The 17,533-nt window shown below is 34.6% G+C and overlaps 1 protein-coding gene across 2 annotated transcripts in view; it reads right to left on the bottom strand.

The window, feature by feature from the left end:
• Positions 1-3,408: 3,408 nt before the first annotated feature.
• LOC128014866 (pre-B-cell leukemia transcription factor 3-like) overlaps positions 3,409-17,533 on the bottom strand; it is a 42,304-nt gene continuing 28,179 nt past the window's right edge. The window contains exons 5-12 of one of the 2 annotated variants that reach the window (XM_052598553.1): positions 16,445-16,635; positions 11,983-12,118; positions 10,278-10,307; positions 9,455-9,620; positions 7,547-7,624; positions 6,758-6,867; positions 6,324-6,413; positions 3,409-4,699 (exon numbers count right to left, since the gene is read on the bottom strand). In XM_052598553.1, coding sequence (XP_052454513.1) covers positions 4,607-4,699; positions 6,324-6,413; positions 6,758-6,867; positions 7,547-7,624; positions 9,455-9,620; positions 10,278-10,307; positions 11,983-12,118; positions 16,445-16,635 — 894 coding nt within the window. In that variant the 3' untranslated portion in view covers positions 3,409-4,606. The remainder of the gene's footprint in view (positions 4,700-6,323; positions 6,414-6,757; positions 6,868-7,546; positions 7,625-9,454; positions 9,621-10,277; positions 10,308-11,982; positions 12,119-16,444; positions 16,636-17,533) is intronic. The other variant, XM_052598554.1, reaches the window with a different exon arrangement.

The following is a 17,533-nucleotide window of genomic DNA, read 5'->3' as shown; positions in this document are numbered from 1 at the left end:
CTACTTGTCAAAACTGACACTCATCATTTCCCGAGGGCAACAACTTGAGCTCAATTCACGTCACAGACACACAAATATTTCACCCTAAATAGGCTGTTGAATTGCAATTAAGCTGCACAAAGGATCATATGCTGTGGACATTTCATCAATAGGCAATTTCAGCCTCCTCTGCTGTTTTGATGTGAGGAATTTTTCTCATTAATGCATGCTTGTGTTTCTACCTGACCTCTCGTCTTCAGGCCTCAGCTCTTTAACTGACAGCCGAGGGTAAATAAATAATTAAAGGGCATTTTGCCGCTGTCAGTGAGATTGCATATTGCACCGTTGACATTTTGAAAACAAATCTAGGATTCATGAGCTATCACTGTGAGGGAGGCTATTCGTTCGACTGACAGAAAAAGACATGAGATCGTGAAATATCATCCTGTAATCTCACTGATTTATGAGTGTGTGTTCCCACTTCATCGAGAACCCCCACAGATTTATTTACACTCAGGTAGAATTATTAATGAAGCTGACGATGCCATGTGTGTAGGTTTATAGAGATGCTAACTAATCGAAACAAGTTCAACACAAGCTTTGCAAATGCTTTTGTCTTTCACTTATTAGGTTTTGCAAGCATCATTATACTATTAGTCATATTGCTTTTTCATATTTGTTGCAGGGATTTGCACACACTCCAAAGTATTAAACTTTGCAGCTTATTTCTATTTCTAAATTAAAAAGAGCACCACGATGCATGCGTGCTGACGCAGGAGCCGTGTTCTGATAGAACATGCATGCGCTGAGCCTTGTTTACAAGAACAGGAATGCACACGCTTGTGTAATGGTATTCTCATCTCGTGAATGATGGCGGAGACTGAAACAAAAGAGAATAATTGTTAAAGGGAGGGGGGGGGGGTGAAATGCTTGTTTTCACTCAATATCCTGTTAATCTTGAGTACATATAGAGTAGTACTGCATCCTTCATAACTCCAAAAAGTCTTTAGTTTTATTATATTCATAAGAGAAAGATAGTCTGTACCGATTTTTCCAGGAAAAACACGACCGTCTGGAGGCGTGACGTGTGGGCGGAGCTAAAGAATCACGAGCGCCAGTAGGCTTTTGCGTTGAGAGCGTTTGGAAGCTGTGACACGTGAGGACAAAACCAACCAAAACAAACCATGGCTTACAGTCAGATTCAGCATATATTTATGATCCAGAATCAGATCCAGAGGCTGAAACTGAACGAGAGCAGCAGCAGCAACGACTCGCTCCGAGCGGGACCCATATAAGGAAATTCCGCTCCATCTAACGTCACACAGAGCCATACTCAAAAAAAAACTTTCTGAAACTTGTGACAAACCGGAAGGAGTAGCCTTTTTTGGGAACAAAAATACTCCTTCAAAGGTACTACTTAATTTTTGAAACTTTGTCCATGTTTAGCATGGGAATACAACTCTTTAAAAGTGTAAAAAACTCAGTATGCATGAAATAGCATTTCACCCCTCCTATAAAAAGAGTCATTATTTTTGTTTTCTTTGTGCACAAAAAACATTCTCATAGCCTAGTTGAACCGCTGATGTCACATGGACTATTTTGACGAGGTCCTTACATTCTTTCTGGGCCTTGTACAGTAGTTGCATTGCTGACTTTGTAGGGTCAGAAAGCTCTCGGATTTCATCAAAAACACCTTCATTTGTGTTCTGAAGATGAACGATGGTCAGAATTTTCATTTTTGGGTGAACGGTACTTTTTTCTTTCTTTTTTCTTTCTTTTTATTGCTGAAAACTGGAACATCCATACAACACATAATATCAGGAACATTGTCAGTAACAGAAGACACATCAACAAATAATTAATCAATAAAAATATTGATATTGATAAAGAGTCCAAAAGCAGAGCTAATTCTAACAGTCCTTATAGTTTTCTTATTAAAAGATGCACAGATCATATTCAAGTAATTTTCCATTTCTTTTAAGAAGACAAAAAAGTCAGGTTTACGGTTTAAAAATGTGCATTTGTGGATGTACAGTAATTTTTTTTAATTAATTAAAAAACATATATTTTCTTTTGTAGGGTCTGAATCAAATCTGAATAGCTCCTATAACTATGGCAAATTATTCAATTATTCAAACAACTGCTCTACCAAAAAAACAAGTACTTAACCAATTATCATAAAACAGAGATCTGTTCTTGAATAAAATATTCATATTATTCCAAATAAAACACCTCTGTGGTGAAAAAATGTATATTATGTTTATAATGTAAAGCCCATGCTAAGAGAACCTGTAGATGAAAGTTGAAAAGTTAAATAGGAAGTTTAGATATGTCACAAAGTGAATGCTACCACGTTATAAAAACATAATTTGAAGAAAAACATTCCTGGTTTTGATAGGTATTGATTTAGCCAATTAATTTTAAATATATTATAGAGAAAATCAAAATCAATACAATTCAAACCACCATTATTGTAAGAGTGTGAAATATCCCTTTAATCATCTGGCTGGTGGAGATGACGTAGGCTGCATTTTTTTACTTTTCCTATGTTCTGTAAGTTCTTCTGAATTTTCAGCATCATTACTCCAGTCTTCAGTGTCACATTATCCTTCAGAAATCATTCCTGAATGCTGACTAGCCGCTTAAGAAATATTTAGAAAGCTTGAGTGACCGGACAGAATTTAAGCGTAGTTCAGACAGACCACAGATCGTGACCAAACCAGCTGCTCAGCCGATCAAGTACTCTACCTTCTCTAATCAACAACTGTATTTAAGACATTCAAATGCATGCTTTTCAGTCTGTCGCACAGACATTTGCACCAATTATGCAGCCATTTAGTGTATGTAAGTGCTGCTGAAGTGGAGAAAGAAACTATGTGCCTTCAAAGATATGCAATTTAACCTTGTTTGTGGGAGTAAAACGTTCTATAAATCAGTGTGAATGCCATTTTAACAATCTCCTCAGTAAAAACCTTCAGAATATAGGAATAAAACTGTAAGATTTTGTGTATTTAAGTGCTGCTGAAGTGAAATATACAGATGCAAATAGATAAAATATAATACAATAAATGTGCATTTTGGATGTTTCTTTCTTTCTAACAGTCTAATAAAGATGTTATGGAAGCAGAGTAGCCTAAAATCTCAAAATTGTACAGAGGATGAAAAAACAACTTTTTTTTTTCTCGCTTTAGAAATTCAGTCTCACTGAGTCTGAAAGTAATTGCTTTCAGAGTTAGGAGATAAATGATAGCTGCTGACATATAATAAAACACAAAAAATTAAATGCATATGAACATCATACAAAGACAATGCCATTTGTGATGCTTTAACAGGACAGAAAACGTCTCAGTTTACTTTATGTGCTAACGCTAACTTACCTAATAAACATAAAAAATAAAAATAAAAAAAAAAGAGCATCCAGTCAGCTGGTAAGAATTACAATTCAAAATGTTTATTGAAACACTTTTTTGGCCCGAAACACAAGTAATTTATCAAAAACTAATAATATTACATGAAATATTCTTCTCAGTTGCTCAGTGTAAATTCTGTTAATACATTATTTTTTTTTTTTATATCACAACTTCTCAAAATGGCATTGCTAATTATAAACAACCCAAATGAACTGATGAATTTAAAATTAAATCAAACTTAAAAGGAATCAGTTTAGCCTGTCTTACAGAACATGAATAATTCAAATGTATAGAGTAAGAAAAGAATAACATACCAAATTTTTATGTGCAGATACAGTATGTGTGCTGATTATGTTTAATCATTCATATGCCATTATCAAATTAAATTTGGTTTGCATTATCTCCCTGTTAACAGCAATGCGAAGTAGGAGGTGTTATAAAATAATTAGATAAATGATGTAAAAATTTGACACTGTTATTGATAATGATTATCATTTTCCATGCATTTTCTCCAAAGACATTGTATTTGTAATCAAATCTGGACCTGAAAGAAACGAATCGGTTCCACTAAAGTATATAAAATCACTTCATACAGTACACATCCACAGTTTGTACATTATTGCCAAAAATCAATTTCTTTATGGAGATCATCAGTGGCATTTTACTTCTGCAACCCAATATGAATCTGAATATGCAACACCGCAATGTTGATGTCATATGTTATAATTTGTTAAAGTCTTAGTAAAAACAAAAGGTAAGTGATATTTATGATGAATAACATTAATGCTCAAGCTAAATCATTAAATACACTATTTAAAAATCAATAATGTTGTTGATCTGTACGAGAAAAATTGGCTTTAAGAACGAACTTTCTGTATTGTTTAATAAGACAGCGTTACAAGTTAATTTAAATCATGATATACTGTATTTTGAAACCTATTCAAAGATGTTCACAGAGATTATGACAAAAGCATCCTTCCTTTCCACAATCGTAGATGTTGGCCATGTTTATTGAGGTATCGCCAGTTATGGAAAGAAAACTGGTACCATCAATCCTTTCGGTTCATTTTTGCAACGTGGTGCTCTTTTGGTCAAAGTAAGTGTTTTTGAGTCTGTTTCATTTTCTTGCTCATCTCTCTTAGTTCTCGTCTGAGATTTTGTTGGGTGGTGTTGGATGTCCTGCGGGTTAGTTAAGGGACTTCAGACGGCAGGCCTGGTCAGTTAGAGGTATCCGAGTGGATGCTGTTTGCTCCCTCTATAGGAGATGTCATAGAAGACGGAGTCACAGCATCATGCCAGCCACCGTTACCCTGAAAACAGACATGGAAAACACCATTTGAGACATTCAATTAAAGTCAGAATGGGAACATTAGCCGGCATTGGTTTTTAAGAGAAGGATCAGATAAGATGTTTTGTTTGTATCCTTTTTTGTATCCTCAGTCAGTGTACTGTTTGAGTACATGAATAACTCGGGGATATTGGTTTGTTTGAACTCAGAGGTAGTGTCAGCCACATTAAAAAAGTTAACAGCTTAAGTAATTTGTGGATTAATGTGTATTGGAGACGCCGACCGTTTAAAACGATTCAGTTCGATTTGGTGAACTGGTTCAAAAAGATCCGGTTACATCGAATGATTCGTTCATGAACCGGATATCACAAACTGCTTTGTTTTGAACTCTCTCACAACAGACCCGGAAGAGAAGACGATGCTGAATACAGTCATAGTTTTTGCTATTTTTGGACCAAAATGTATTTTCGATGCTTCTACAATTTCTAACTGACCCTCTGATGTCACATGGACTACTTTGATGATGTTTTTCTTATCTTTCTGGACATGGACAGTATACCGTACACACAGCTTCAATGGAGGGACTGAGAGCTCTCGGACTAAATCTAAAATATCTTAAACTGTGTTTCAAAGATAAAATGAGGTCTTACTGGTTTGGAACGACATGAGGGTAAGTTATTAAAGACATAATTTAGCTATTTTGCCAAAATTGCCAAACAGGAAACATTCATATTAACAAGTCTCATATTAACAGTTCAAGATGTTAATGCAGTATTATCTTCTTTGCAGATACAGTTTAACTGGAAAACAAAACTTATTTAAAAAAAAAACTAGTTCGGAAATCATTATGTGACAATTGTGTAAATGTTAAGATGAAAGGTAAGTATCCAAGACATCTGGAGCTGTTTGCACCTCCCTTTACTTCTCTTTGTGATATGATATCTGTGGGTGATTGTTTTCAGTATTAGAGAGTTGACACGGCTAGCTCAGTAGATAAATGAACCTTTAACGCCGTGACTCCAGACCGACTCCATTATAAAGCATGTCTTATCAGACCTCATCTGGGAAGACGCTATTCACATCTGTACAAAGCTGCAGGCAATTCCAGTTTCATATTTTATTATAGTGATAAGGAAATGGACTGCAAATTCTCTCAGAGAGAGAGAGAGAGAGAGTGTGTGGTTCAATAAGAAGACAGACATATACTGCCAAGAGCCATGCAAGTCGTTGTGTTATTAGATGCATTTGGGAAAATGGAAATAGAACGCATTTGCCTTCTGTTCCATCAAACAGCCACATGTGTATGTGTGAATATTAATATGAATCCATACATTTATCTCTGCCTTTTCACACAAGTGGCATTACCCCTTCCCAGTCGTCTGTGTGGGCTCATGGAGCGACGGTTTGATCATACAACGTCTGTCTGAATGACTCCAGGAGACCTGCTGCGAAGAGATTATTCCTTCCCACCACATGAGACAGCATGTGTGTGTGTGTATTGCATATGTGTGTCAGTAATATTTTACATTAGAGCCTTTGCTGCGGTTTTGAGTCTGTTTTGACTCAGAATTTAGTTGAAAGCATTCAAGCATTCCCATCTGCAATTCTGGCTACAGTGTTTGGTTTTGTTTCTCTGTCAAACTCACATTCAAGCCATGTGGGCTGTAAAGCGGGTTTCCCCGCAGACCGTCGCTGTAACCCAACGACTGACCGATAGTGTGACGTATGGAGTCTCCCTGCAGAGAGAAAGACAAGAGATTCAGCGTAAGAGGGTCATAAACTACTGTACACCATTGAAACAGCAAATACTTCACATTTAAGCAGTAATGATGCTAAAAATTCAGCTTTGCATGTCAGGAATACATTGCATTTTACAATATATTCACATAGAAAGCAGTTATTTTAAATTGTAATAATATGTCACAGTTTTTACTTGATTTTTGATCAAATAAATGCATCCTTGATGAGTAGAAGACTTTCAAAAACATTAATTTATATTGTGTTGTAAATGATTTTATTGTTGTTTATATATGTCATATATATATATTACATATTGCATCTATGTTTGCGTGTTTGATACCTGTGTCTGTCCTGTGTTGGGGAGCTGGGTTGGCTGGTAGGATCCATTCAGGCCGGACATGCTCATAAAAATGTCTCCTGAACCTGGCAAACTATACGAACCCGAAGAACCTACAAAGAGACGGAGAGAAAGAGGAACTGTGAGTCTGTGAACATGATCAGCGAGGCTAGTTCTGAAAAGTTATTCGTTTGCAGAGCAGATGCCACTTGGTTTAATCATTTTATCTATGACATAAGGAATTCTGACGTTTTTAAGCATGACATGCATGTTAAAATAATGGTCCAGATGTTTTTTTTTTTGGGGCCAATGTATATGCATGTACATAAACAGTGAGGGAGTATGGAATGGGAAGAACAGAACACAGACACAGGAAGTTCACTGTAATTAACCAATCATCACAGGAAGTGTCTGCAAGTCCAGGGCTATTATAGTTCATAAAAACTAAAGCCACAAAAAACACTAAAACCACAAAAAAGGAAGAGTAAATAAATGATTATTATTCATTTAATTTAAATTGATGTAGTACAACAATTAAAAAAAATATATAATAATATAACCTATATAAACATTAAAAAACTAATAAAAATGACAAAAACAACAATACAACTAATAATGCAAACAGAAAATACAAAAATATAAAAATAATATAAACTACATAGACATAAAAAACTAATAAAAAAGACAAAAACACAAAAAATACAAACAGTAGATATAAAAAATGTAAAAAAAAAAAATCTAAATATGATTAAAATTTCAAATGACACTAAAGCACTCAACATCATAACATACCCGTGAACATGTTGTTTAACAGATTATTTTTATCTTCTGCTGCATCCAATTGAAAGTCTTCATCTTTCATCTGAAAGCCTGAAGAGAAAATGACAGAATTGAACTCGTTTAAACCCTTTAATTGCTTAATTCAAAAATACATGTTCAAGACCCAATAATTGCACTTGAACGACTCTATCTGTAATATAAGAGAGACCGGGGCATGTTGTCACAACAGGTTATTTACGTCATTTACCTGATGATGATTGGCTATTAACCTGTTACCCATTTGGCAAAGGCAGGCGACCGTCTTAGGCCCCCGAAAGCCAAGGGCCCCTTATGGAAGATACATTACCCTGATAGCATACATACATCACGGAGATGTCTTTTTGAAGTCTGCATTTACATCTCCAAGATCTCTTTTTTGAGTGTTTGCTCATCTGCAATACATCTATAGGACGTTTCTAATCAGATGTCAGACATTTAGAAGATGACTTTGAGATGTTTTAGAATGGATGTAAAACTGACATCTTAAAGACGTCTATCATTTGTTTGTACACAGTTTGTCCTCACTTAAAGCGATCTTTAACAGACATCTTGCAGACACACATGAGATATCTGGGTAAGCATGAACACGATAACAGTTGCCGTTTACTGTGTTTATTACCACATATTGAACGTGCTTCTTTTGTATCCTACTTGTATCAAATAAAAATATCATGCATCTGAAGCTGTAATTAAATATTGAGCAACAGTGCGTATTATATATAATATTATATATTATATATTAAATGCTGCTTACTCGTTTATGAGAAGAACCCAAGTAGAGGATATTCAGATACTTTTTTGGTTGATATAATCATTAAGCGTGTAAATCTATAATTTCTTATTTTTTTTTTTCAGTAAAATTTGTAGTTGATAAAAACAAATGTATTTTAAAGTTTCGTGTATGACAGCCTTTGGAGACTGTAGCGCAGGCACACCAGCTTACGCTGGGAACTCATCAGTGGACTTTCCTCGTTGATATAGGCTATGCTTTTCACACTTTTCTCTTTCTCACTAATTCAAGTTAAAAGTTAGCTAATAAAAGTTGTGATGGTATTTTCATTTTATCTGATAAATTGTCTTTTATGAGCGCAGCACTGCTTTGTTTACAGCCGTTACCAAGGAAACGTTACAACATTCCAAAAGCGCCTCCTGCTGGCAAGAAAGTAAGCCATCAGAACATGTACATGAGTCACCATGGAGCAGCAGCAAATATCACAACAAAAAAGGAACCTCACAGTTGATCTAGTTAAATGTCTGCAAATGTATAAGGCCCGATTCATATATTTCATCTGGGGCCCCCAAATCAGTAAACCCACCCTTGAGCACTCCACTGTTTCGCCTGCGGTACACTGCGTGTTTTTGAGAAAAAAACTAAATAAAAAAAGCTAAACATATCACATATCTTTAGAAAGCTGATATTCTTGTGATTTGAAAAGAAAAATACATTTTGAGATAAAATCAACACAGCAGGAACAATCAAGGCTTCATGCTGTGTTCCCATTGAGTTTTCCAGCTAATAGCTCCCAGCTATAGTCATCTGCAGGCATCTATTTACCAAAATAAAAAAATAAAATAAAAAATGTAGGCGGAATGTTGTTTTTTTTCTTCACTTATTCAGCGTGTTCAAAGTTTTATTACCCAATAAGACTTAGTGATTCTGAGGTTTGTTCTTTTTAGAATGCAATTTACTTCGGGTATGCCGTTTTTAGACATTTCAGGCAAATTTTACAGAGATGTTAAGGGGTTAATTTAAGAATACTATTGTATTGGGCAACAAATGTTGGAGAAAACAAGAACTTGTTCTACTGGACTCAAAACCTGATATATATCATTTGTGACAACTAGCCCCAGTGGTCCCTCCAATGATCTCGTTATGTGTACCAGAGCTGGGTGTTGCGGGCGAGTTGGTCTGGCTGTTGTGTATAGCGGCCGCTACGGCTTGAGTCGCCGTCACTGCCGTCTTCGCCGCGTACAGATTGGCCTCTTCCTGGAATTTACCAATGTTCTTCTTATAGCGGATACGTTTATTACCAAACCAGTTAGAAACCTGAGATAGAGAAAGAGAGAGAGGCAAACGTGGATGAATATTATGAGGAAATATTATAAAAATAGAATATGCATTATAAAATACTGTAAAAAAAAAAAAGTTTGCCCCAAAATCAAAAGAAAAAAAATGCATGAAGAGAATGATGCCTCTTAAAGAACGGTTACAATTTTTTTGCATTGTAACATTATTTAAATGTGAAAAAAAAAACATGTTGCTTTAATATAATTCATAAAAACATGCTTCGTCATTGCAGAGTCCAGTGAAATATGTGCTACAACCCAAACGTTCATGGCTTCTCCAAAAAATGCTTGCATTTTATGTGTTTTACAGCTACTGTTATTCACATACATTTGTAAGACATTGTAAATGTACCAACCTTTTGCAAAAAAACATTAACGTTGCTGTAAACCCAGACATATTGAAATTACATCCAATGGCACCTTCATATCTTCAAACAGGCCTTTAACAGCCAATGAGAGGCGGAATAGTTGTGTGTGTGTGTGTGTGTGTGTGTTATGGCCGTAAAGAATAATTCCAGCTGCTGAATAAATGACTTTATGATGCATCGATTGTTGTTCAGCACACAGAGACACGGCTGCCACTGCAACCAACATCGACAGACAACACAGCGGACGGACGGATGTTTTAGTGACATACCTGTGACACAGTGATGGTGCTTCCCTTCCCCTAAAGGGAACAAAAAGAAGGGGCTTTTTTACAGTAACGACTTCCTGTACACACCCACCGCTTACACAAACATAAAATAGGCTGAATATTCATAATGTGTGTCCATCTCAGTCGGGTTCTGGAAGTAAAAATGCCCTTCTGAGTGATTTTTTTAGTTTTTTTTTTTTTTTTTTTGGTGAGCTTTTTATGAGTTTCCTTAAGCTCTGAGGTTGTTTTATGATTATGCACTGAACAAAAAAAAGGTGTTGGATTTACTTCGAAACATTTTCATTTATAAATTGCATGTAAAGGACAAGTTAGCACAATAAATGGAAATTTTGAAGTAGAAAGACTGAAACTGTATTTCATTACAAATAAAATCTTTGATACCATTTTTTTACAGTAATATATTGCGGAGTTTCCTGTAAAGTACTTCATTACCCACAATCCTGAAGCAGCTGTTACTGTAGAAATGGTAATTGCTGTAAGGAGGGTTGTGTTTGTAGCTTTTCTAAGTAATGTTAGCTAGTTACTAGCGGTGTTGTTTTTATTAATTAATTAATTAATATGATTCTGAAATAAAATATAAATGAACACATATAAAACTAATAATAAATTAAATGTTATGCATAAATAATTTTAACTAAGTGAAAATGAAACACGTTTAAGTTAGTACTAAAATTACTAACTGAAATGAAAACAACTAAAACTATTTTTTTTGCAAATTAAAAAATAAATAAATTTGACAAGCACATATTAAATAACTAAAAACTAAACTAACACTGAAAATATCAAACTAAAAAAGAAATATATTAAATATAAATATAATACAAATAAATGACAAAAGCACATATCAAGTGATTAAGCATTAAACAAAATACAAAAATGAAAATATAAAACTAAAAGCTAATCCAAATTACTACAAAAATACTAGTATATAATATTAAAATAAAATGGTGTAGTAGTCTCATGCAACTACAGTTCATTTTGTTAGTGTGTCATTTAGGGGTGGGTTTATCTGAAAATTAGCAGAAATAGAATTTATGATTTAGATTTCTACCTTTCCAAAAGTAAAGATTACTAATTAGTTTAGTATTCTGAGTCTAATTTTGCACAAATATATCTATATTGTTTACCTGCAACTGATGTTTACTTGCTCAAAGGAGTGCGGACTGAGGCTGAGACTAAATAGAAACATGCTTAATGTTATTTAATATATTATGAATATGAATAGATTGTTTGCAATTCTTTACAGTTGAAGTAGCTCTGTCAAATTCACATTTCTGCACATTTGTACACAAAACAGACCTTTTGTCATTTGATTTTCACACACGGTTTTGCAAAACAAATGTTGTGATGTTGTGAGCCATCTACTAAACTCTATTTTACCTTTATTGAGAAACTTTCTGAAATCTCAATGGGAAAATACTTCCAGGATCCATGCGGGAGAAGACTGGGTACTCACTGTTGCGGTTTAAATCACTTCACACTCATGTTGAGATGTTACTGGGCAGCATCGCTGTGCTTCATCACTATTTTGAGCCAAATGTTCTGCACCTTCACAGTGTCACAGACCGCCTCTAACAAATTTGTTAGTTATTTTGCTCAGATTGTGAGTAAAATCATCTTGTTTGACAGCTGAAGGCTCGTGTGCGCAGTATCGCCCGAGATCTGGACTACAGGAGGACAGACTGACCTGTGACAGAGTGATAGCACATTTTTTGGCCAGCTCCTCTTTGGCCTCTTCGCTGGGATACGGGTTACTGAGGTGAGAGTAGAAGTACTCGTTCAGAATCTCTGTCGCCTGCTTGCTGAAGTTGCGCCTTTTTCTCCTGGAGAAAGACGAATCATTAGTATTGTTAGATCCTCAACTGTTTTAATATATATTTATATATATACTATTAAAAGTTATTTAAGCTGATGTGAGTACTTCTGCTAACAACATCACTGAAAAAAAAAAAAAAAAAAAAAAAGACTTCCTCCCTCAGTGTTTTTGTCTTGTTTTCCAGTACATTCTTAAATTAAAGCCTTACTTGAGAAGTAAATTACATAAAATATTAAGACTTGGTTTTTGAAAAAAAAAAAAAACAATTAAATGATTTTATGGCTGAAACAAGAAAAGACATCTGTCAATAATGTCAGAAAGATATTCTTGTTTTCCCTTTGAATTAAGTTCTGACATCACTGGTAGATTTTTTATTCTTGTTTATTCATGTGTTTTTTTTTTACATAATATTTGATTAAATCTTTTTGTCAGTTTTTTGTGGAATTCGTTTGTGTGGTCTATCAAAAAGCTTTTTAGTTACATTTATAAGCAGTTGACCGAAACACAACGTGAAGGTTAAAAATGTTTCGATATTTGTAATGGAAAACGAGACAAAATTACTTAGTAATAAAACAACAAATAGTTTTAAGCTGATAAGCATGATCCAACGATCAACGACCACAATTCTTACATTACATTTACATTTAGTCATTTAGAGACGCTTTTATCCAAAGCGACTTACAAAATGAGAACAATGGAAGCAATCAAAAACAACAAAAGAGCAATGATATAGCGTTATAACAAGTATCAGTTAGCGTAAACGCAGTACATGTAGGGCTTTTAAATAATATAATAAATAAAAAGAAAACAGATAGACTAGAAAAAGAATAGAGCAAGCTAGTGTTAGAGGTCTTATAGAATTAGAATAGAGAGGGCTAAAGAGGGTCAAATAAAGATGGAAGAGATGTGTTTTAAGCCGATTCTTGAAGATGGCTAAGGACTACCCTGCTCGGATTGAGTTGGGGAGGTCATTCCACCAGAAGGGAACATTTAATTTAAAAGTCCGTAAAAGTTTTTTCTGCTTTTTTGGGATGGAACAATCAAGCGACGTTCACTTGCAGAACGCAAGCTTCTAGAGGCACATAAGTCTGAAGTAATAAATTTAGGTAAATGGGTGCAGAGCCAGTGGTAGTTTTGTAGGCAAACATCAATGCCTTGAATATTATGCGAGCAGCTATTGATAGCCAGAGCAAATTGATAAACAGAGGTGTGACGTGTATTGTTTTCGGCTCATTAAAAATGTATCTTGCTGCTGCATTCTGGATTAATTGTAAAGGTTTGATAGAATTGGCTGGAAGACCTGGCAAGAGAGCGTTGCAATAGTCCAGCCTGGACAGAACTAGAGCTTGAACAAGGAGTTGTGAAGCATGTTCACTAGGAAAGGGTTTGATCTTCTTGATGTTGAATAAAGCAAATCTGCAGGACCGGACAGTTTTAGCAATGTGGTCTGAGAAAGTCAGCTGATCATCAATCATAACTCCAAGGCTTCTAGCTGTTTTTGAAGGAGTTATGGTTGATGTGCCTAACTTGATGGTGAAATTGTGATGGAACGATGGGTTTGCTGGAATCACAAGCAGTTCTGTCTTCGCAAAGTTGAGTTGAAAGTGATGGTCCTTCATCAAGCAAGAATTGTCTGTTAGACAAGCTGAGTTGCGAGGAGCTAGCGTCGGATCATCAGGATGGAATGAGAGGTAGAGTTGAGTGTCATCAGCATAGCAGTGGTATGAAAAGCCGTGTTTCTGAATGACAGATCCTAATGATGCCATGTAGACAGAGAAGAGAAGTGGTCCAAGAACTGAGCCCTGAGGCACCCCAGTAGTTAAATGTTGGGACTTGAACACTTCACCTCTCCGATATACTTTGAAGGACCTATCTGATAGGTAAGACTTAAACCATTGAAGTGCGGATCCTGAGATGCCCTTTGCCACTAGCGTTGATAGGAGGATCTGGTGGTTAACCGTGTCAAAAGCAGCGGACAGATCAAGCAGGATAAGTATTGAAGATTTGGATTCCGCTCTTGCTGGTTTTAGGGCTTCAACAACTGAGAGCAAGGCAGTCTCAGTTGAATGTCCACATCTGAAGCCAGATGGGTTGCTGTTAAGGAGGTTGTTCTGTGTGAGAAATGCAGAGACATGGTTGAACACAGCTCATTCAAGTGTTTTTGAATGAGGAAGAAGGGAAACTGGTCTGAGTTATCTAAAAGAGATCGATTGAGGGTGGAGGTCAATACTTAAAGTATAAATTATTGCATGTATATACTGTATTATTGGCAGTTATAGGTCAGCCATTGTCTTTAGGTTGTATCCAGTAATCATTGCCTGATGTGGCATAAAAACGTATACACTTTATAGCCCACCAATCACTGTTTTCTTCATTTATATACCATTTGAATAATCTTCTGATGAGTAGATTCATGCAGAATTTATTCTTTGACTTAAGTAAATCGTGCCCTTGCAAGCCAACCGGCACTTATTGGCAGATTTCCCAATCCCACTCAATTTATCCTTCTGCCAGTTTAAGCACAACACTCATAAGACCTTAAAATATTATCACATCACCCACTCGTTCACACACGCCTCACTCTCAGCACATCCAAAAAAATCTGAAACAAACCCACACTCGCAATAACACCTACGTGTGTAAAAACAGCACACACAATAAATTATAATTATTTATTTTAAAAAATGCTTTATAATCTAAAGCTATTTGCAGTGTATTGTTAGTAGGATAGTCTCTTTGGGGCAAAATGTTGTTTTAATTCACTAAACAGTCATGAGCTTCAGATACCTGGGCCTTATTCACTAACCACCTTTAATCCAGGCATTATCTATAATAAATCTATGCTTTCTGTATCTGTGTAAATCAGGAGTATTATATAGATTGCACTTTATTCACATAAGCAAACACATATACAGTATGGGCAAAAACATGCATTAAATGTTATGAAAGATGTTAGGGGAAAAAAAACAAAAAATAAAGAAAAATAAAATAAATCAAGTAAATCGATTAAACCTAAATAATAATATAAAATAGAGAAAACTGACAAAAGCATACTAAAGCATATACAAATTATACATAACATCTTTTCTATTTAATTCGGTCTAGATTGCACCTTATTCACATATACTGGCAAAATGCATGCATTAAATGTTGTGGAAGATGGTGGGGGGAAGGGGTTTAAAAAAGGAAACTGACAAAGCATATAACATTTGAATTAAGTAATGACCTATGACCTTCATAGCCACACCCTGGCAACCACTTACAGCAGCCTAGCAACCACCACATAGACTTCCATTTAATCAGATCAAAAAGGATACCTTTGGATAAAAGTGTCATAGAAACATGGGGGGAGGGGTTTGCTCTTTTGACGCATGCTAGCAAACGGGACTTCCATCATGCATGTTACACATAGCAATGAATAGCTAAATGCTAATAGTGATTAGCTAAGTAATAAATCAAGCTAAGAACATGCTTAGAAAACTCCATATTAATGATCAGTCCAGCAGCCACCTTGCAACAACTCATAACCGCCTAACACCTCAACAACACCCTAGCAACTAAGTGCCACTGCATGCACCACTCACATTTTCTTCAGGAAATGTACATTCTAGTAATATATAGACAACATAAACAAATGTTATTGTGCATGCATGCTTTTGTGGCCCTAGCTTAACTTCCAGTGGACTTAAAAATAGAATCAATAACAACAGCTAAATATTCCCTCTAAAGTCGATTATTTTTGATAACAAGCAAAATATGTTTGCTGCGTAAATCAGACTTACTGAAAATGCAAATTCATTCTCTACCAGCAGGAGGTGCTTTAAAGCAGGAGAAACTGCTGTACTGCTGTACACAAAGTAGCTCTGAGCTCACAAACGCTGATTTATCAGGCATATACCATGCAAAATGAAATCAAAATGACATCAAACATTTTATAGACTAATTAAAGATTGTCTTGCTTCAGTAATACAGTGATATAAAAACACCAGCGCCTCGTTTAGATTTTTAAACGTGCAGTACGTGCTCATGTTTATTCAACAAAGCCTTTCGGAAAATCGCTCAGTTTTAATATTGTGAGTGCCAAAACTTACACCTAACTATAATATAAAAAAGCAGAAAACTGACAAAAGCATATAAAAAATAGCAAAAAATTTAAATATTAAAATTTTATTAAAAAGCTAATTCAAAATATTAATAGCTTGTCAAAACCACAAAAAACACACATTTTCTAAATATCCTGACAAGATGCAGACAATACATTTAATGCATGATGTTTTGGATAGAATTGTCTGCCAAATGCATGACTGTAAATGTGTTTGACACAGTTTCTGACCTGGCATCAAGAAAGCGAGACCTGAGGATCATGACTGCCTCACAGGTGCTCTGCTTGAGCTGCATCTGGATGGAGCTGAATTTGTTGTGGATGATGTTCACCATGCGCTCGATCTCTTTGGGTGAGATGGGCCGCGTGCGAGACTGTTCCCTCAACAGGTTCATCACATGGGTAGTGAACTCATTACACGCCTGTGAACCAATCAAATTACTGAATGAATGATAATGCAAAGACATTAACTTGAAAACAATGAAAAGATATACTGAAATTAAGCTGGAAAAAAAGTGAAATATTAAATAAAAAATTCTGAACGAAAATTAGAAATGCTGCCTTGGCAACTAACTGAAACATTTAAACTGAATCACTTAAATTATTATCTGGAAATAAAATAAATAAATAAATGAAATATTCTGTTTAGTTCTGTATGTTCTGTATAAATTGTCTTGCTGTATGATATTTTCCTACTTCTTGTAAAGCGATCTTGAGGTCTTAAAAGTTACTAATATATATATATATATATATATATATATATATATATATATATATATATATATATATATATATATATATATATATATTTATAATACATATATATAAAATTAAACATGAATATAATATAAAAAAGAGAAAAAAACACAAAAAATCAAATTGAACTGAACATATAAAATAACTACTAATTTAAAGTAAAAAAAATCATAATAGTATCTAAAATAAACATAAAAAACACTACTCAGTATGCATATTTATTTTCAGTACACAGAAAAAAGTAACAGATAAAAATGACAAAAAAGAAAAATTACTAAATAATTTACTAAAACTTTTAACATTAACAAAACTATTTACTATAGCATTTTTGTTATTTGAAATAAATCTGAAATATAAAAATATTAGATGAAAAAATTTAAATGAAGTTGAGACATGAAAAAAGACAAAAGCAAAAATTAAACAAAATTATAAAAATATAAAAATATAAAAATTAAAGCTTATTCAAAATAAAAATTATAACCTGCAATTGTATATGAAGAGACACTACTCATTATTTGTGTTGTGTTTTCAATATATGAAAAAAGTAACTATCTATGTTTTCCC

Source organism: Carassius gibelio, chromosome A5 (genome assembly GCF_023724105.1).
Source record: "Carassius gibelio isolate Cgi1373 ecotype wild population from Czech Republic chromosome A5, carGib1.2-hapl.c, whole genome shotgun sequence".
NCBI lineage: Eukaryota > Metazoa > Chordata > Actinopteri > Cypriniformes > Cyprinidae > Carassius > Carassius gibelio.
The sequence above is the reverse complement of the archived record's forward strand: the minus strand, read 5'-3'. Positions and strand labels throughout refer to the sequence as shown.